The 21,824-nt window shown below is 41.8% G+C and overlaps 1 protein-coding gene across 3 annotated transcripts in view; it reads right to left on the bottom strand.

Annotated features, from left to right (window-relative positions):
* Positions 1–1,253: 1,253 nt before the first annotated feature.
* Positions 1,254–21,824, bottom strand: part of LOC139445860 (mitochondrial inner membrane protease subunit 2-like) — a 138,264-nt gene continuing 117,693 nt past the window's right edge. For all 3 annotated transcript variants that reach the window (XM_071227090.1, XM_071227089.1, XM_071227091.1), the window contains exons 5-7: positions 7,728–7,793; positions 3,060–3,162; positions 1,254–2,123 (exon numbers count right to left, since the gene is read on the bottom strand). In XM_071227090.1, the coding sequence (XP_071083191.1) occupies positions 1,995–2,123; positions 3,060–3,162; positions 7,728–7,793 (298 nt within the window). In that variant the 3' untranslated portion in view covers positions 1,254–1,994. The remainder of the gene's footprint in view (positions 2,124–3,059; positions 3,163–7,727; positions 7,794–21,824) is intronic.

Genomic DNA, 21,824 nt, shown 5'->3' with positions numbered 1-21,824 from the left:
GGGGTTCCCCAGGGTTGTGTGTGGAACATACAGTGTACTGAGGGGTTCCCCAGGGTTGTGTGTGGAACATACAGTACTGAGGGGTTCCCTAGGGTTGTATGTGGAACATACAGTGTACTGAGGGGTTCCCCAGGGTTGTATGTGGAACATACAGTGTACTGAGGGGTTCCCTAGGGTTGTGTGTGGAACATACAGTACTGAGGGCTTCCCCAGGGTTGTGTGTGGAACATACAGTGTACTGAGGGATTCCCCAGGGTTGTGTGTGGAACATACAGTGTACTGAGGGCTTCCGCAGGGTTGTGTGTGGAACATACAGTGTACTGAGGGGTTCCCTAGGGTTGTGTGTGGAACATACAGTACTGAGGGCTTCCCCAGGGTTGTGTGTGGAACATACAGTGTACTGAGGGCTTCCGCAGGGTTGTGTGTGGAACATACAGTGTACTGAGGGGTTCCCTAGGGTTGTGTGTGGAACATACAGTACTGAGGGCTTCCCCAGGGTTGTGTGTGGAACATACAGTGTACTGAGGGATTCCCCAGGGTTGTGTGTGGAACATACAGTGTACTGAGGAGTTCTCCAGGGGTTGTGTGTGGAACATACAGTGTACTGAGGGCTTCCCCAGGGTTGTGTGTGGAACATGGAGTGTACTGAGGGCTTCATCAGGGTTGTGTGTGGAACATACAGTGTACTGAGGGCTTCCCCAGGGTTGTGTGTGGAACATGGAGTGTACTGAGGGCTTCATCAGGGTTGTGTGTGGAACATACAGTGTACTGAGGGCTTCCCCAGGGTTGTGTGTGGAACATGGAGTGTACTGAGGGCTTCATCAGGGTTGTGTGTGGAACATACAGTGTACTGAGGGCTTCATCAGGGTTGTGTGTGGAACATACAGTGTACTGAGGGCTTCCCCAGGGTTGTGTGTGGAACATACAGTACTGAGGGCTTTCCCAGGGTTGTGTGTGGAACATACAGTGTACTGAGGGCTTCCCCAGGGTTGTGTGTGGAACATACAGTGTACTGAGGGCTTCATCAGGGTTGTGTGTGGAACATACAGTGTACTGAGGGCTTCCCCAGGGTTGTGTGTGGAACATGGAGTGTACTGAGGGGTTCCCCAGGGTTGTGTGTGGAACATACAGTGTACTGAGGGCTTCATCAGGGTTGTGTGTGGAACATACAGTGTACTGAGGGCTTCATCAGGGTTGTGTGTGGAACATACAGTGTACTGAGGGCTTCATCAGGGTTGTGTGTGGAACATACAGTGTACTGAGGGGTTCCCCAGGGTTGTGTGTGGAACATACAGTACTGAGGGCTTCCCCAGGGTTGTGTGTGGAACATACAGTGTACTGAGGGCTTCCCCAGGGTTGTGTGTAGAACATACAATGCTGACAGCAGTTTAAATCTACGGTTCTGTAACATAGATTATCAAGGACATGTTCAGCTGTTGTTGAAGGTGAAATGTCAGACAATAATGTCATATATATACGTTACAATTATTGTGTACAATCAGTTGATGTGAAAAATGTGATCCTCTTAGGCAATTTACAAAATGACAAAGTATTTCAGTCGTTTTACAAAAAACTATTAAGATAAAAAGGGCTTAAATATATAACATATACATTGACTTTCATTTTCTTTTAATCCTACCATTTTCAGTCACTGGGAGATGAAATTCAACATAAAATTGTATGGAATTCGTTATAAAAAATGAGGCATTTTGTAAATTGTCTGAGTGAAAATTGACATTTTGCAAATTGACTGATTTTACACATTGACTGTATCATATATATACCACTCACTCCTGATCTGGAAGATGTACAATATTTTATCACAAAGTATACAATCTATTCTCACTCACACAAGACTAACACACTGACACTTCTGTACTGATTCTTAATATCAACTAATGAACACATACTGGATAAAGATGACTTTTCCATCCATCACATTTCAACTGACAATCATGGAAAGTCTCGATATATAACTAGTACTCGGGACATCATCAGCATTCCAGAAAGGTATCGAGAGAATTGACGCGGTGATCCTCGGAGGCCTGGACCCTCAGCCTCTGCCACCGAGACGGAGGCCACACTATGTGGGAGGCCTTGGCACTGATGAGGCCCAGGGACACCTGCAAACAACAGCATGGGGTCACTCATCTGATCAATGCATCTCCTGCTAACCAGTCAACAGAAATCCAGATATAATTAAGACATGTTCTCAGTTAAATATTCAATGTATTTAATGATAAATAAATGACAGACTTAATGGAAACAGAGACAAGATCTCAGTTATCTAATCTAATCAATGTACTTAATGATAAACAGAGTGTGTGTGTTTGTTGTTTTACGCCACATGCAGCAATATTACAACTATATGATGGTGGACTGTAATTAATCGAGTCTGGAGCAGACAATCCAGTGATTGACATCATGAGCATCAATCCATGCAATCCAACTAAGTTATCAAGCCTGACCATCCAATCCCGTTAGTTGCCTTTTACAACAAGGATAGTTGCCATTCACGGCAAGCATGGGTTGCTGAAGACCTATTCCCCCCCATAAACGAGTTATGGGGAATCCCCTTTTCCTGGATGTTAAAACGGATGGATGTTAAAACAGGTTCCCACTGATTGGAGTGCTGCACAATTTCAACAATAATGATGATCGGACGGACTCCCCCTTTGCCTGCTTCTGCTTCGGATGGTTTAGTACATGTCTTTTTCTGTCTGCTCAACCACTGGATTACCTTATGTTATGACTGACAACGTAGTATTGAGACGTAAATGAATTCCTACTCTGACTTGACACCTCTAGATACCCCAACACAAGCCCAACACATCCATGGTCACCACAGCCTACTGATCATGTGGTATTGAGACATAAATGAATCCCCATACTGACACACCTACATCCTACAAGACAAGCCCAACACATCCATGGCCACAACGTTTTGTATCATGATACAGCCCTTGTATCTAATGTGTAGCTATCATCTGTATCATCAACCTCGACATGGACACGACATATCTCTATCATGTGTTGAACGGTATAATATGGACACTGACTGGACCGAAGAAGTTGCTGTCCATGCTGTTCTTGTGATGGTCTCCCTCCACCCAGCAGTGGCCTGAAGGGACGTGGACGACTGCCTCCTTGTATGCAAGAGTCCTGCAACACAACATCAGCTGATCAGGCACAAGCAATTGTTCTCTGACATAGCCCCACCAGTGAAGGAATACATCAGGCTACTGTCACATGACACAATAGTTGTTATCTGACATATCCCACCAGTGAAGCAACAGATCATGCTAGTGTCACATAACACAATAGTTGTTATCTGACATAGCCCACCAATGAAGCAACAGATCAGGCTAGTGTCACATGACACAATAGTTATTATCTGACATAGCCCACCAGTGAAGCAACAAACCAGGCTACTGTCACATGACACAATAGTTATTATCTGATATAGCCCCACCAGTGAAGTAACAAACCAGGCTACTGTCACATGACACAATAGTTATTATCTGACATAGCCCCACCAGTGAAGCAACAAACCAGGCTACTGTCACATGACACAATAGTTATTATCTGACATAGCCCCACCAGTGAAGCAACAAACCAGGCTACTGTCACATGACACAATAGTTATTATCTGACATAGCCCCACCAGTGAAGCAACAAACCAGGCTACTGTCACATGACACAATAGTTATTATCTGACATAGCCCCACCAGTGAAGCAACAAACCAGGCTACTGTCACATGACACAATAGTTATTATCTGATATAGCCCCACCAGTGAAGTAACAAACCAGGCTACTGTCACATGACACAATAGTTATTATCTGATATAGCCCCACCAGTGAAGTAACAAACCAGGCTACTGTCACATGACACAATAGTTATTATCTGACATAGCCCCACCAGTGAAGCAACAAACCAGGCTACTGTCACATGACACAATAGTTATTATCTGACATAGCCCACCAGTGAAGCAACAAACCAGGCTACTGTCACATGACACAATAGTTATTATCTGATATAGCCCCACCAGTGAAGTAACAAACCAGGCTACTGTCACATGACACAATAGTTATTATCTGACATAGCCCACCAGTGAAGCAACAAACCAGGCTACTGTCACATGACACAATAGTTATTATCTGACATAGCCCCACCAGTGAAGCAACAAACCAGGCTACTGTCACATGACACAATAGTTATTATCTGATATAGCCCCACCAGTGAAGTAACAAACCAGGCTACTGTCACATGACACAATAGTTATTATCTGACATAGCCCCACCAGTGAAGCAACAAACCAGGCTACTGTCACATGACACAATAGTTATTATCTGACATAGCCCACCAGTGAAGCAACAAACCAGGCTACTGTCACATGACACAATAGTTATTATCTGATATAGCCCCACCAGTGAAGTAACAAACCAGGCTACTGTCACATGACACAATAGTTATTATCTGATATAGCCCCACCAGTGAAGCAACAAACCAGGCTACTGTCACATGACACAATAGTTATTATCTGACATAGCCCCACCAGTGAAGGAACAAACCAGGCTACTGTCACATGACACAATAGTTATTATCTGACATAGCCCCACCAGTGAAGGAACAAACCAGGCTACTGTCACATGACACAATAGTTATTATCTGACATAGCCCCACCAGTGAAGGAACAAACCAGGCTACTGTCACATGACACAATAGTTATTATCTGACATAGCCTACCAGTGAAGCAACAAACCAGGCTACTGTCACATGACACAATAGTTATTATCTGACATAGCCTAACAGTGAAGCAACAAACCAGGCTACTGTCACATGACACAATAGTTATTATCTGATATAGCCCCACCAGTGAAGGAACAAACCAGGCTACTGTCACATGACACAATAGTTATTATCTGACATAGCCCCACCAGTGAAGGAACAAACCAGGCTACTGTCACATGACACAATAGTTATTATCTGACATAGCCTAACAGTGAAGCAACAAACCAGGCTACTGTCACATGACACAATAGTTATTATCTGATATAGCCCCACCAGTGAAGGAACAAACCAGGCTACTGTCACATGACACAATAGTTATTATCTGATATAGCCCCACCAGTGAAGGAACAAACCAGGCTACTGTCACATGACACAATAGTTATTATCTGACATAGCCCCACCAGTGAAGGAACAAACCAGGCTACTGTCACATGACACAATAGTTATTATCTGACATAGCCTAACAGTGAAGCAACAAACCAGGCTACTGTCACATGACACAATAGTTATTATCTGACATAGCCTACCAGTGAAGCAACAAACCAGGCTACTGTCACATGACACAATAGTTATTATCTGACATAGCCTACCAGTGAAGCAACAAACCAGGCTACTGTCACATGACACAATAGTTATTATCTGACATAGCCTACCAGTGAAGCAACAAACCAGGCTACTGTCACATGACACAATAGTTATTATCTGACATAGCCTACCAGTGAAGCAACAAACCAGGCTACTGTCACATGACACAATAGTTATTATCTGACATAGCCTAACAGTGAAGCAACAAACCAGGCTACTGTCACATGACACAATAGTTATTATCTGACATAGCCTACCAGTGAAGCAACAAACCAGGCTACTGTCACATGACACAATAGTTGTTATCTGATATAGCCCACCAGTGAAGCAACAAACCAGGCTACTGTCACATGACACAATAGTTGTTATCTGATATAGCCCACCAGTGAAGTAACAAATCAGGCTACTGTCACATGACACAATAGTTGTTATCTGATATAGCCCACCAGTGAAGCAACAAATCAGGCTACTGTCACATGACACAATAGTTGTTATCTGATATAGCCCACCAGTGAAGCAACAAACCAGGCTACTGTCACATGACACAATAGTTGTTATCTGACATAGCCCACCAGTGAAGTAACAAATCAGGCTACTGTCCCAATTTTAGTAGTATCAGAGCTCCAGATAAGCTGTGTATCTGCGTAAAATATGCATCAGAAATGCAGAAATATGCAGTAAAATAAAATCCAAGTGTATCAAATAAGCAACCAACATTACAGATACGCTACAAAAATAAAACTTGTGTGTATCATCAAAATATTCTGAAGTAACCCTGCGTTTTCGATTAGCAAATCAGCAACTTATTTTGAAATTATAAACGGGCATTCCGTCAACCTTGCCAAACTCCAAGATGACAGTTACATCATGATCATTTGCCATCACACTTTCTTGTGGAGGTATTGTGGTATTTTTGAGTCCTATAAAGCTCTCGAACCAAGTTTGCAGGGACTAGATGAATAGTGTTTTTAAATATTTAACTTAAATACCCACATGTGTAAAAACTAGTGGGTAACAGAAATTTGAATACCCAGACAGAATTACTGATACCCAATGATTTTAAAATGCATGGGTAAAATACCCACAACACCAAAAGCTTATCTGGAGCTCTGAGTATATCTATATACTTAGGCAAAACAATATGTAAAGCCACAGTTTGTTCTAATTTCAGCACCTGTTTAAAATGAGAGAAAAGTCTGGTCACATGATCTGCAAATTAGCCTGTGGCAGTAGTGATTTGTGAAGTTATGTTACTTCTTAAAACTAAGATTAATTAAAAAATAGATGTAAATTTTAGGATATTCTCCTATGGTTTCTTCAGAACATGTTTATAAATTAAGTTCAGGTATTTGTAGTATTTTCATTCAAAAGCTGGATATATCAGTTGCTGAACTGGTGACCTGTCATGGCCAGCACCACAGCCAACATAACAAACACGTTCTGAGAACAAATATATATAATAACGTTAATTTCACAAATGAGTCTCTGAAACAAAGAAGTGGTAATAAACATTAAATATATCATCATTATCAAAGAAAAATAAAGGTAAGAGATATAAGGAAATATTTCAAAATCACAAACATAAAAACATTTTCATATTTTATTTTTCAACTTTACCCGCTGATTACCATTACTTCCCGTTCAGAACAATGGAGTCAACGATCTTTTTAACTCATCAATAGTGTTATCACAAATATGTACATATTAGGGCTGGGACGGGTAACTTCAGTGTATGCATGACCAGATCATTTTAAATGAGTATCAAAATAAATTTTGGCCATGGCTAGGTCAAACTATTCCCAATCAGACATTTGTACCTATCTCTTGAGACCATCAGCAGGTACCCGGGTAGGGTCGAGTAATAGTGGGGTGGGTACCCAGGTAGTAAATTTGGACTCATCCCAGTCCTAGTAGATATTTAAGTTAATACGTGCAAGCATGCACACAGTATTATTTGTAAGAGACATATATATATCTATAAACAGGTAAAATACTGAGATCCATCGTTTTCTGCATTGGACAAATCACAAAATTTACGATCTTTCAAATTCCGGTTTTTTTTACACCGAAATTATGTATAATAAGCACACCCTATTTCTAATTTTAAGAGTGCCCATGACACTTATTACGTCAAATATGGAACATAAACAGAGCTGACCTTCCATGAGAAATATCAAAAGCCTAAATTTCAGCTATGGGTGCTGGAATACCAATGTCAGAAACTAAGCTGGTCCCTGCTTGCTTCTGTAATTCTTTGACAAAAAGTCTGCAATAACGTTGATTTGGCCTCATAGATGAAACCTACAATGGCATGCTGGCTCTTGAACAAGAATGCTAAATGGCACTCACCTCACCAAGTCTCCTTCTAAGGCGACAATTCTTTTGATTAGATTCTGGTCAGGGTTGGAAGGACTCCTGAAACAAACCACAGTGAAATCAGTAAATTTGATGAGGATGGAAAAGATGATGATAAACATTATCAGGAAATAAAGGGATGAGTCATCAATATATGACAAGAGTATGAATGGTGAGAATCTATTTCTGCAAATTTGCTAGTAGATTTCACTAGACCAACCAGCAGTTTGCAATATTTGGATGATCATGGACTGCTTCCAAGCTCCTCACAGCGATAGTACGTTCCCGGAGTTCTTTATACAATCGCTGCCACCAGTCAAAACTCCCCACTGTGAAAAGGTGGCCACAACCATGCTTGGAGTTGAACTCGCAAACGAATGACCGTTATGTTTACAAACAAGCGACCACTGTCGTGACGCCGAATACACTTATCGCTGCTAAATAACTTTCTTCGTTTGTCATTTTGAATTTCTGTTTCATTAAAACTATCGTGTTATTGATATAGTAAGAATGTAAGGGAGAAGTTGGTTGATTTTCCATTAGTCTGCAATCTCGAACCAATCTGATTATTAAAACAACAAAGTAAATTCATCTGGAAAACATGGTCAGTCGTAAACCTTTTCAAAATGAAATATGATGGCATTCCCAAAGACATAAACAAAAGTATCGACGTTAATACGTTTGGGGTTAGAGGGCAAATTTCAAGATTCTTGTAATGGCCGCGCCCACACTGGTGGCAGCGATGTTACCGAGAGTGTAACGAAGGTGTCACACGCTGGGAAGGAGCTTGGGACTGCTTCGTATAAAGGGAGATAATTCTGTAATGACTGTGCATGAGTGAGAGGTGCTCTTGTAAAGTGGGAGAGCACCCAGACTTGATGCTTTGAATAGCCAAAAGCCAAAAGCAATGAGGAATCACAATCATCTTTTACAGATGCCATCCTTTCACCTTAAAGTAGGCAAAGGACAAGGCAGCCATAAGAAATTGTGTTTAATGTTCATATGGCACATAGTCTTTACATGTGGTGTTTAATGTTCATATGGCATATAGTATTTACATTTAGTGTTTAATGCACATATGGCTTAAGGTCTTTACATTTGGTGTTTAATGTTCATATGGCATATAGTCTTTACATTTAGTGTTTAATGTTCATATGGCATATAGTCTTTACATTTGGTATTTAATGTTCATGTGGCACATAGTCTTTACATGTAGTGTTTAATGTTCATATGGCATATAGTATTTACATTTAGTGTTTAATGCACATATGGCTTAAGGTCTTTACATTTGGTGTTTAATGTTCATATGGCATATAGTCTTTACATTTGGTGTTTAATGTCCATATGTCTTGAGGTCTTTCATTTAGTGTTTAATGTCCATATGTCCTGAGGTCTTTCATTTAGTGTTTAATGTCCATATGTCTTGCAGTCTTTCATTTGGTGTTTGACCGACTATATGTACACATGGTAATAAAGTTATCTGGGCAGAGACCATAAGAAAATTGCTGAAGTCTGCCAATTAACCCCTTAGCTTAAAACTTAGCCAAGTAAATCTTTCCGCCCATACTAGAACAAAATATGAAAGCAAATGCAAGTAGCCAGTGGTGTCTCACTCGTGTCTTGAAATACACTTGTATTTAAAAACAGTACGTACAGGGTTCACCGAGTGACCTTTGAGTATTAAACTATGAAACATATCATCATGAAAAACGACCAAGACGAGGCTGCGCTTCATCATTTTCAGAATAGAACAGAACGTTTTTTCCCCAAGCTTTGCTCATAATGAACAATCATAAAAACTGACATTGATGAGCATACATCATGGCAAAATGAGACTTAATGAGAAGGTTTTTACAGGTGACAGAACTCAGATAACCTATTAAGTGGGCCTATTTGGTGTTTTTTACACTAATGTTGTGTGTAATTAAAATACCAATATTGCGGTTCCCTTTTGGAAAACGTAGATACTTCACAACTTCGGAAGAAAATAAAGGGCCAGGAATGTAAGATCTACTGTGGATATGTAAAAGATAGAGGATGGTTGCCAGTACTTTATCAAGATATAAACATATTGCAAGGCGACAGTATGTTTATATCCCGATTAAGTACTGGCACAAATTCTCCATCTATCTTAAGAGTACAGGCAAATATTCGAGTTCCACGAACTACACATGGCAGATTGCACAAACTCCACCATTCACATTTGAAGCAGATTGCACAATTTCATATATACTGTATGCTTCATACAGTCAAGTTTCAAGAAGTACGAGAGTTTCACACTCTATAATATCTATACAGTATTGTATATTCCCGTTTATAAAGCTACCCCACATATAAGGCGACCCCCCTGTACAAGACTTCAGAATCGCTGCTAATTTATACACCCCGTCTATAAAGCAAATAGGAATGAAGTTCGTCACCAGCGCATACACAATCCCTACATTTGCAATAAAAATGCGTTTGTCTTCCGGATAAAAAAATTAAATCGTATCTCTTCAGCAAATTCAGGGAAATGAACAGATCATAACAATCAAACTTGGTCAATACAAATTTGAAATTTGAAATCAAATTGAAATCACTACACATGATGATTTACTGATTAAATTGTATTTCCTGTTCTGCTAGGCATTGTTTTACATGCAGAGCTTTTGATTACTGTGTGTATTGTCTCGTAAACTAAGCCAAAAGCAGCAATCAGCTTGCACTCGTTTCTCGGAATCTACCGTTGATTCGGTAAAAAAGTACCCAGTCATATTACTTTAAAGAATTTTTATACAATGATGTGAAGAATTGTATCTGTAACAATATTTTTATGAGGAATAATTTATTCCAATATCATGTTGTTTTAGTTGCAGCTTTACTATATATATGTGAAATAAATTAATAACCATAAGGGTAGCACTTTGGTACAGCTGATTGCTATTGCTGGATATGTTTTCGTATGGAACAATCTGATCAATCACTGTTAATCAGAACATATTAGATCAATCACTGTTAATCAGAACATATTAGATAGCTACACGAAAAGTCACAAAGAATAATGAAGAACAAAATGTTGTTTATCTTACGATAAAACATTGTTCTATCATGACGTCATCAATGACGGAGAATCAAATATGCGGTCGCAACTTGATGACGTCATATATATAGGACAATGTTACTTTTTTTAGGTAAGTGTCTAGTAAGTTGTTCCCCATTCCTGTAGCTGCGCTACATCTATGGGAAAACGAAGTGGCCAAATGATCGGTATTAGGAGAAAAGGTACAGACAATTGACGTGAGGATTGTGAGAATATGAGGAGAATACCAAACTTAACCCACCTGGTCGAAAAATGGACCTCTCTGACATTTCTGAAGTCAGATTCTATTCAGGGAGTCATTACTAAAATTTGGGTAAATATTTTTAAAGCTTGTAAATATAATAAACATCCTTAAAGAGGCTGTACAAAATGTTGATATCTCAAAGAAGAAATAAATAACTCATGGGCATTGCTTATCATACAATAAAACACTGCATGGAGAAAAACCCACTCGGGCCGACCACAAGTCGTTCATTTCTTAAATATATGTATTCTACCTGACCGCAATAGTGACCACCCACTGGATGAAAGTATTTGCCTGTGCTCTCTGACTAGATACTTTCTGACTTCAGGAGCATACTATTCTACAAACTAGTCAGACCACCTCTGGATCGGGTCCTTGGGTACATATTTTTTGCATATTGACCCCATCAAGAGTAATCATTTGTTATGTTATGAAGTCTCTAAGCCTTCCTCTGTTTCATTGCAGTAACCTAGCTGTGAACCGTGAAATGTTAGCACCAGACACCATCTTGTTTTCTCGCAGATGAGTCAATATTCAAGGTCAGTGTCACATGATTTGGGGGTCGACATTGAAATGTATTTTTTCAGTACGAATTAACCAATGGAATTGCAAGATTCTTAACGGAGGTTTCACAAAGGTATTTGATGACAGGACAGGCCAACAACCTAAGATCTCCTGTGGGTATGTGTAAATACCCGTTGACTTCAGAAGCACTGTATTGTTGTGAGATTCAGCAATGATAAAATTATGGTCACAATCATCTTAGCGCTAACATCACTTTACAGAACATTCCCAGGCCAGGAACCTAAGATCTCCTGTGGGTATGTGTAAATACTGGTTGACATTCACTGAGGGATGCTGACACTGTGCTGTATCTCTATGTCTATTACAAACACAAACAATGCTACAACAATAATACACCAAGGTGATCAAATATGGATTACGGCTCCAAGCACCTGCTGCTGGGATCACGATGAGGCAAATTCTGGCCTCAGAGGAATTGTTTTGTCCATGAATAATATAGTTTGTAAACAATAACCAATGCTGTATTAACTGCACTCGCAGTTATCATTAGTAAGTAAACCAAACATACTGTATATCCTGTGCCAAAACATTTCAATAGTAAGGTAGCCCAGTGGTTAATGTGCTTGCTCATAATGTTGAAGGTCCGGGTTTGATTCCCCACATGGGTATAATGTGTGAAATACATATGTGGTCTCTCCTGCCATGACATTACTTGACATTACTTGAATATTGCTAAAAGTGGCATAAAACCTTACTCACTCACTCACTAAAATTGTGTATTGTCTTACTAGCCCCAACTTGGCTCTTATTTTTAGTAGCTTTTTGTGTGGTATCATATGGACGATTAAAATATTTAGTCTTGACACTTGTGGATTAGGAATGGTTCAGACATGAAGAACCTACAACCATGTTTGTTGCCATCAGTCTATTATGGCTTCAGTGGAATATATTAGGTGTTTATTACATCTAATGCGTTTGTCAATATCCATGGTAACTGACTTTATAGCTTCAGTCTTTCCCAGTATGTGTCAACATTCATTTGAGTTGAGTGTATCAGAATAGTTTAGAAGTCTGCATAAACCGGTCGGTCGGTCGTTGTACATGAGCTGAATCTGTATCGAGATAACCATCATCTGAAGGCTACACATAGTAACATGCCATGTTTAACTACTCTGTTACCATCAACTGTATTTTCCTGCTATGTTCCTGGGAAGTACATTAGCTGTGATTGTATAGCAGACCAGTCAGAGATCCCAGTGCCAGACCAGGTTCAAGTGATGGATCCGCAAATGCTGTGTCTATATCTGCTTATCTGTCTGCATCAGTCTACCACCATAGAGAGACAGAGTACTGACACTGAGACAGAGACAGAAACAGAGATAGCTGAAACTGAGACTGAGACAGAGACAGAGACAGAGAAAGCTGAAACTGAGACTGAGACAGAGACAGAGACAGCTGAAACTAAGACTGAAACTGAGACAGAGACAGCTGAGACTGAGACTGAAACTGAGACAGAGACAGCTGAGACTGTAACTGAGACTGAGACAGAGACAGCTGAGACTGTAACTGAGACTGAGACTGAGACAGAGATAGCTGAAACTGAGACTGAGACAGAGACAGCTGAGACTGAAACTGAGACTGAGACAGAGACAGAGACAGCTGAGACTGAGACTGAGACAGAGACAGCTGAGACTGTAACTGAGACTGAGACTGAGACAGAGACAGCTGAAACTGAGACTGAGACAGAGACAGCTGAGACTGAAACTGAGACTGAGACAGAGACAGAGACAGCTGAGACTGAGACTGAGACAGAGACAGCTGAGACTGTAACTGAGACTGAGACTGAGACAGAGACAGCTGAAACTGAGACTGAAACAGAGACAGCTGAGACTGTAACTGAGGCTGAGACTGAGACAGAGATAGCTGAAACTGAGACTGAGACAGAGACAGCTGAGACTGAAACTGAGACTGAGACAGAGACAGAGACAGCTGAGACTGAGACTGAGACAGAGACAGCTGAGACTGTAACTGAGACTGAGACTGAGACAGAGACAGCTGAAACTGAGACTGAGACAGAGACAGCTGAGACTGAAACTGAGACTGAGACAGAGACAGAGACAGCTGAGACTGAGACTGAGACAGAGACAGCTGAGACTGTAACTGAGACTGAGACTGAGACAGAGACAGCTGAAACTGAGACTGAAACAGAGACAGCTGAGACTGAGACTGAGACAGACAGCTGAGACTGAAACTGAGACAGAGACAGAGACAGAGACAGCTGAGACTGAGACTGAGACAGAGACAGCTGAGACTGTAACTGAGACTGAGACTGAGACAGAGACAGCTGAAACTGAGACTGAAACAGAGACAGCTGAGACTGAAACTGAGGCTGAGACAGAGACAGCTGAGACTGAGACTGAGACAGACAGCTGAGACTGAAACTGAGACTGAGACAGAGACAGCTGAGACTGTAACTGAGACAGGGACAGCTGTGACAGCTGAGACTGAAACTGAGACAGAGACAGCTGTGACAGCTGAGACTGAGACTGAGACAGAGACAGCTGAAACTGAGACAGAGACAGAGACTGAGACAGCTGAAACTGAGACTGAGACAGCTGAGACTGAGACTGAGACTGAGACAGAGACAGAGACTGAGACAGAGACAGAGACAACTGAGACTGAGACAGAGACTGAGACAGATGAAACTGAGACTGAGACAGAGACAGCTGAGACTGAAACTGAGACACAGACAGAGACAGAGACAGCTGAAACTGAAACTGAGACTGAGACAGAGGCAGCTGAGACTGAAACTGAGACAGAGACAGCTGAGACAGAGAAAGAGACAGCTGAGACAGAGACAGTTGAGACTGAGACTGAGACTGAGACAGAGACAGCTGAAACTGAAACTGAGACTGAGACTGAGACAGCTGAAACTGAGACTGAGACAGAGACAGAGACAGAGACAGCTGAGACTGTAACTGAAACTGAGACAGAGACAGCTGAAACTGAGACTGAGACTGAGACAGAGACAGCTGAGACTGAAACAGAGACAGAGACAGCTGAGACTGAAACTGAGACTGAGACAGAGAAGGAGACAGCTGTGACTGAGACTGAGACAGAGACAGTTGAGACTGAGACTGAGACTGAGACAGAGACAGCTGAGACTGAGGCAGAGAAAGCTGAGACTGTAACTGAGACTGAGACAGAGACAGAGACAGCTGAGACTGTAACTGAGACAGAGACAGAGACAGCTGAAACTGAGACTGAGACAGAGACAGCTGAGACTGAAACTGAGACTGAGACAGAGACAGCTGAGACTGTAACTGAGACAGAGACTGAGACAGCTGAAACTGAGACTGAGACAGCTGAGACTGAGACTGAGACTGAGACAGAGACAGAGACTGAGACAGAGACAGAGACAACTGAGACTGAGACAGAGACTGAGACAGATGAAACTGAGACTGAGACAGAGACAGCTGAGACTGAAACTGAGACACAGACAGAGACAGAGACAGCTGAAACTGAAACTGAGACTGAGACAGAGGCAGCTGAGACTGAAACTGAGACAGAGACAGCTGAGACAGAGAAAGAGACAGCTGAGACAGAGACAGTTGAGACTGAGACTGAGACTGAGACAGAGACAGCTGAAACTGAAACTGAGACTGAGACTGAGACAGCTGAAACTGAGACTGAGACAGAGACAGAGACAGAGACAGCTGAGACTGTAACTGAAACTGAGACAGAGACAGCTGAAACTGAGACTGAGACTGAGACAGAGACAGCTGAGACTGAAACAGAGACAGAGACAGCTGAGACTGAAACTGAGACTGAGACAGAGAAGGAGACAGCTGTGACTGAGACTGAGACAGAGACAGTTGAGACTGAGACTGAGACTGAGACAGAGACAGCTGAGACTGAGGCAGAGAAAGCTGAGACTGTAACTGAGACTGAGACAGAGACAGAGACAGCTGAGACTGTAACTGAGACAGAGACAGAGACAGCTGAAACTGAGACTGAGACAGAGACAGCTGAGACTGAAACTGAGACTGAGACAGAGACAGCTGAGACTGTAACTGAGACTGAGACAGAGACAGCTGAGACTGAGACTGACACAGAGACAGCTGAGATTGAGACTGAGACAGAGACAGCTGAAACTGAGACAGAGACAGAGACAGAGACAGCTGAAACTGAGACTGAGACTGAGACAGATGAAACTGAGACTGAGACAGAGACACCTGAGACTGAAACTGAGACAGAGACAGAGACAGCTGAAACTGAGACAGAGACAGAGACAGAGACAGTTGAGACTGAGACTGAGACTGAGACTGAGACAGAGACAGCTGAAACTGAGACTGAGACAGAGACAGCTGAGACTGAGACTGAGACAGAGACAGAGACAGCTGAAACTGTTACTGAGACAGAGACTGAGATAGAGACAGAGACTGAGACAGAGACAGAGACAGCTGAGACTGTAACTGAGACTGAGACAGAGACAGAGACAGCTGAGACTGTAACTGAGACTGAGACAGAGACAGCTGAGACTGAGACAGAGACAGCTGAGACTGTAACTGAGACTGAGACAGACAGCTGAGACTGAGACAGAGACAGAGACAGAGACAGCTGAGACTGTAACTGAGACTGAGACAGAGACAGCTGAAACTGTAACTGAGACAGAGACTGAGACAGAGACAGAGACTGAGACAGAGACAGAGACAGCTGAGACTGTAACTGAGACTGAGACTGAGACAGAGACAGCTGAGACTGAGACAGAGACAGCTGAGACTGTAACTGAGACTGAGACAGACAGCTGAGACTGAGACAGAGACAGAGACAGAGACAGCTGAGACTGTAACTGAGACTGAGACAGAGACAGCTGAAACTGTAACTGAGACTGAGACTGAGACAGAGACATAGACTGAGACAGGGACAGAAACAGCTGAGACTGTAACTGAGACTGTAACTGAGACTGAGACAGACAGCTGAGACTGAGACTGAGACAGACACAGCTGAAACTGAGACTGAAACAGAGACAGCTGAAACTGAGACAGGGACAGAGACATAGACTGAGACAGAGACAGGGACAGCTGAAACTGAGACAGGGACAGAGACATAGACTGAGACAGAGACAGAGACAGCTGAGACTGAGACTGTACTGAGACAGAGACTAAGACTGAGAGAGAAAGAGAAAGAAACAGAGAGACAGACAGACTACATCAACATATGCACAGCTCTGAGATGGTCATTGCGATAGCCCAGTAGTTAAAGCATTGTCCTATTATTTCACAACATCAAACACAAGGGTTTTGTACCCTGAATGGGTACATTGAGTGAAGCCCAATCTTTATGAACTTGCATGCACCCACAAACACACTAACAGCCACACACACTAATACACACAAAAATACAGTAGTCCATCATTAAACACTGACACATTTCAATCTCTCATTGGCAAGGGTGCATTTCAGTCTAAACATAAGCTTGTTAAACTAACAGTGAACAGAATGATGTTATCCTTGTTGAAAAAAAAAAATGTGAGCTGCTTAAGGAAATATTAATCTTTATGAAAGGCATTTATTATTGACTGTTTAACCACCAGAGGATGAAACCAGGCTATCTACACTGTCATCATAACTTAAAAGTTATGGAAATATTATCCCCAAATAAATCTCACCTGACTACAATTGATCAAATAATTTAATATCACATCCAAACTTCAAACATTTGGCCACACCAAACAACTAAAACTAATATCTCTTTTTTCAAAATCAAAACCTGATTTAAATGATTACACAAATATTTTGAAGAGGAAACTAATATCGATTATTAAAATGCATAACTGATTACAACAGTTTTTGCCAATTTTCAGAACAGTGGGGAGATTGTTTATTATTACGATTGATTTATCAAGCTAACAATATCCTTGATGATTTAATGAGTCATACCTCTCTCCATTTAATTCTGCAGCATCCCATTACATCCTTGGACGGGAGTCCTGGCCCCATCATTGCGCACAGCAACACAAAAAGCTCTTCTGTAATGTTTATTGTTAAAACAATACCTGCAACAGTGACCCTTTTTAGGACCAACATCAGAGCCTCATTACTTAGGGACTGCTGTGTGTGTGTGTGTGTGTGTGTGTGTGTGTGTGTGTGCGTGTGCGTGCGCACTTGCTTGCTTGTGTGAGTGCGTGCGTGCGTGTGTGCCTGTGATTTTTATACATGTATATACAATAAATACTTGAAAAAATGTATTATGTTTCAGACTGTTAAAATTATTTTTGTCTGCCACAAAAAAATACACTGATGCAAAATATTAAAAAAATAAAATATTTAACCTCATAGTTTTGATAAAAAAAATATATATGGTTTTGCAACTGTAGCTCATACAAAATCCAAGCCCTCACCTCCACCCCCTGCTCCCTGAATATCAAATGGTTGGTCCTTTAAATCAATAATTACAATCCACAATTATTTCGTAAAAAGTCTTAAATCCATCATCATACATCATGGTTGGTCAAGCCTGAAAATGTATGAAAACCAGGCATTCATCAGTGGTGTTCATTTGAATACACTACGGTACAGAGTCTAGAAATGAGATGTTATGTATTATGGGGCAACTGAATCCTCAACAAATTCCTTCTTTTATTGTGCAAAAATCCCTTGCCTGGAAACAGCATGCACGGACTGAGCAGGAAGAACTCAGCCTGTCCACAAATTGAAATGGGAATGTTTTTATAACCAATAACTTTGCAGGGTTGATGAAAACGTCTGGTTATCAGAATGTCAACACAATAGCATTAGGAAGCTGGGTTACAAGTACACAACCTACATGTATTTTGCATTTCATCGGAGATTAAACCGTGTTTTCGTAACTGAGGTCAGCTTTTATCTTTAACCTGCCGTGCTACATTTCCTTCAGTTATCATGAAGTAAATATGTAGTTGGAGGCAATAGGAAAGGTGCTTTGATGTAGAGCGACTTGTGAGTCTGTCAGATACTGTATTACACAGGTGCACCGTCACGACTAGCAGGTGCTTGCATCTCTACATGCAGAGAGAGGATGCATTTCCCAGGTACAACACTGCTATCAGCAGGTGCTTGCATCTCTGCATGTAAAGAAAGGCATGCATTTCCCAGATGGAAAGCCCATATCAGCAGGTGCTTGCCCTTCTACATGCAGAGAAAGGGTTGCATTCCCCAGGTGCCACATACAACAGGTGCTTGATTCCCTACATACCGGGAGAGGATGCATTTCCCAGGTGCACAGCTGTAGCCAGCAGGTGCTTGATTCCCTACATACAGGGAAAGGATGCATTCCCCAGGTGCACAGCCACATACAGCAGGTGCTTGATTCCCTACATACAGGGAGAGGATGCATTTCCCAGGTGCACAGCCACATACAGCATGTGCTTGATTCCTTACATACCGGGAAAGGATGCATTCCCCAGGTGCATAGCCACAGGCAGCAGGTGCTTTCATTTCTACATGCAGGAAAAGACACATTCCCATGTGCATAGCCACAGCCAGCAGGCTCTTTCTACATGCATTGAAGGGAAATCCTTTACCTACAAGACATTGCCAGTTCTATTTGAGACAATTCCAGTAATGGTGACTTTGACCGGATGGCTATTTTTAAGAGTATGTCATCAAATGTGACTCAATACTAAACTATGATTGTGAATGGGTCAAGTGTTCTTATGATAAGGGAATGAAGCGAAATTAAGCTTGGTAGTAATAGAGCATGGTATTTGTGAAGCTTAGTAAAGACAGCAATATCCCACTAATATGTTGAAAAAAAGCTTTATACAGTCAAATTGTGAACCAGAGACTTAAATGTATTGGGAATTTGAATGGTTCACAGACAGTAATAAACAAGCACCAAACAGCAAACATCAAGTATATTCTCATAAGGCCACAAATTCACACAAACTCAATCCACCTAACTATAAATAACCATCATCTTATAGTCTGAAAAGAAGGGACTTGCCCGGCCACCACATATTTGGTCCCAGTTTGGTAATAAATTTAACAAAACCATCCTCAAGAATATCGAATTTACTAATTCTTCCACCTCGGTAACCACAAGGTCATTTGGTTCAGGAAGAGACATACCACACACAACAACCAGTCTCAACATGGTCCAATGCCTGCCTTGTCTCCGTGGACTGTATAATGGACATGCTACAAGCTTCTGGCTTCCCTGCCCAAGAGGCATGGCCAAACTTTATAACTATATGAAAGAACGGCTGCAACGCAGACAGTCAGAGATGGCATTCAATCTTCCCACAAGGCCATACATGATCCATGTCTTCGTCTACAATAGCACTTGCCGAGACGCACAGAGGAAAGGTGCTATTTACATGTCACACAAACGTAACTCAAGATGCCCCCAGGACATGCCAGCATCTTGGTCTCCAGTAGTGGTTGCTGAGAAGCACCGTTGAAAGGTGCTGTTTACAAGTCCTGCAAACATTGCACCAATCCCTCCCTCAGAACATGCCAGCATCTTAAATTGGTCTCCAGTAGTGACTGTTGAGAAGCACCCTAGAATAGAAATGTATCCTCAGACAATGACATCCCAGCCCCAAATAATTCCTCATTTATTTATATCACAAAGAGATTTCTATGATAAATGTGTCCAAAGACAGAAGGAGACAGGCTTTTACATCACATGCCTAAGACAGACTGACTTTTGAACTTTTTCCTCGGCAGTATCTATTTTGGAAACAAATTCAACAACCTTTTTTGTCTGATTCCATGGACTAAGTGAGTGAGTGAGTGAGTGAGTATGGTTTTACGCCGCTTTTAGCAAATAGGCTTCACACATTGTGCCCATATGGTGAATCGAACCCTGGTCTTTGGTGTGACGAGCGAAAGCTTTAACCACAAGACTACTAGTGAACCATGAACTAGGTGAACACTAAAGGACAAAAGGACAGTCTACTGTAAGGATGCAACAATGCAATCATGATGATACAGATAGTCTGTCTTCTATTCAAGGCAGTCAACATGACCTGTCTGACAGTCTCTCATGCAAGGCAGTCAACATGAACTCACAGACAGTCTATCATGCAAGGCAGTCAACATGACCTGTCTGACAGTCTCTCTTTCAAGGCAGTCAACATGACCTCACAGAACGTCTCTCATGCAAGGCAGTCAACATGACCTCACAGACAGTCTTTCTCTCTTGCAAGGCAGTCAACATGACCTCACAGACAGTCTCTCTTGCATGGCAGTCAACATGACCTCACAGACAGTTTCTCATGCAAGGCAGTCAACATGACATCACAGACAGTCGTCTTCTCTTACGGGGCAGTCAACATGACCACATAAACAGTCTTTCTCTCTTGCAAGGCAGTCAACATGACCTCACAGACAGTCTCTCTTGCAAGGCTGTCTTCATGACGTCACAGACAGTGTCTCTCTCTTGCAAGCCCTCACAAACAGTCCATCTCTCTTGCAAGGCAGTCAACATGACCTTACAGACAGTCTCTCTCTCTCTTACAAGGCAGTCTTCATGACATCACAGACAGTGTCTCTCTCTTGCAAGCCGTCACAAACAGTCTCTCTCTCTTGCAAGGCAGTCAACATGACCTTACAGACAGTGTCTCTCTCTTGCAAGCCGTCACAAACAGTCTCTCTCTCTTGCAAGGCTTTCATTATGACGTCACAGAGTGTCTCTCTCTTGCAAGGCAGTCATCAGGACGTCACAAACAGTCTCTCTCTCTTGCAAGGCAGTCATCAGGACGTCACAGACAGTGTCTCTCTCTTGCAAGACAGTTACTACGATGTCAAAGACAGTCAGCCTCTTTTTTCAGGTGGATATCCACATACATGGCATCCATGTAAATGTCAGCTATTCAGTGTTAACCACTTTCAGATAACTCAACCCAGAAACCAGATTTGCAAATGGAAAAACATTTTGTTGCCAAGAGTAAAGGTATGGTAAAGTAAACACATATCTTCTGTCTGTTAAAAGAATGAAAGTTTCAATGCTGTGAGCATGAAAGAGGACGAAAAGGTCAATTTCTGTCCTTGTTTCCCCTAAAATGGCTGCCATGTCCACAAGGGATCTGGTGATCAATGGCTGTTACTAAGTGCGCCTGCAGGAGGTACAACCTGCTTAATTACCAACCACTACTCCCTCCATCACTGCTCCCCTGGGTCCCCTTGAAGCATTCTCCCATTCATCCACAAGGAACAGTACTTTTTCGTTGGACTTGCTCTTGATCGATAGATCTTTT

The sequence above is a fragment of the Haliotis cracherodii genome, unplaced genomic scaffold (assembly GCF_022045235.1).
Source record: "Haliotis cracherodii isolate W230 unplaced genomic scaffold, xgHalCrac1.p SCAF_6, whole genome shotgun sequence".
Classification (NCBI taxonomy): Eukaryota; Metazoa; Mollusca; class Gastropoda; order Lepetellida; family Haliotidae; genus Haliotis; species Haliotis cracherodii.
This window is presented reverse-complemented; position numbering and strand designations above follow the sequence as displayed.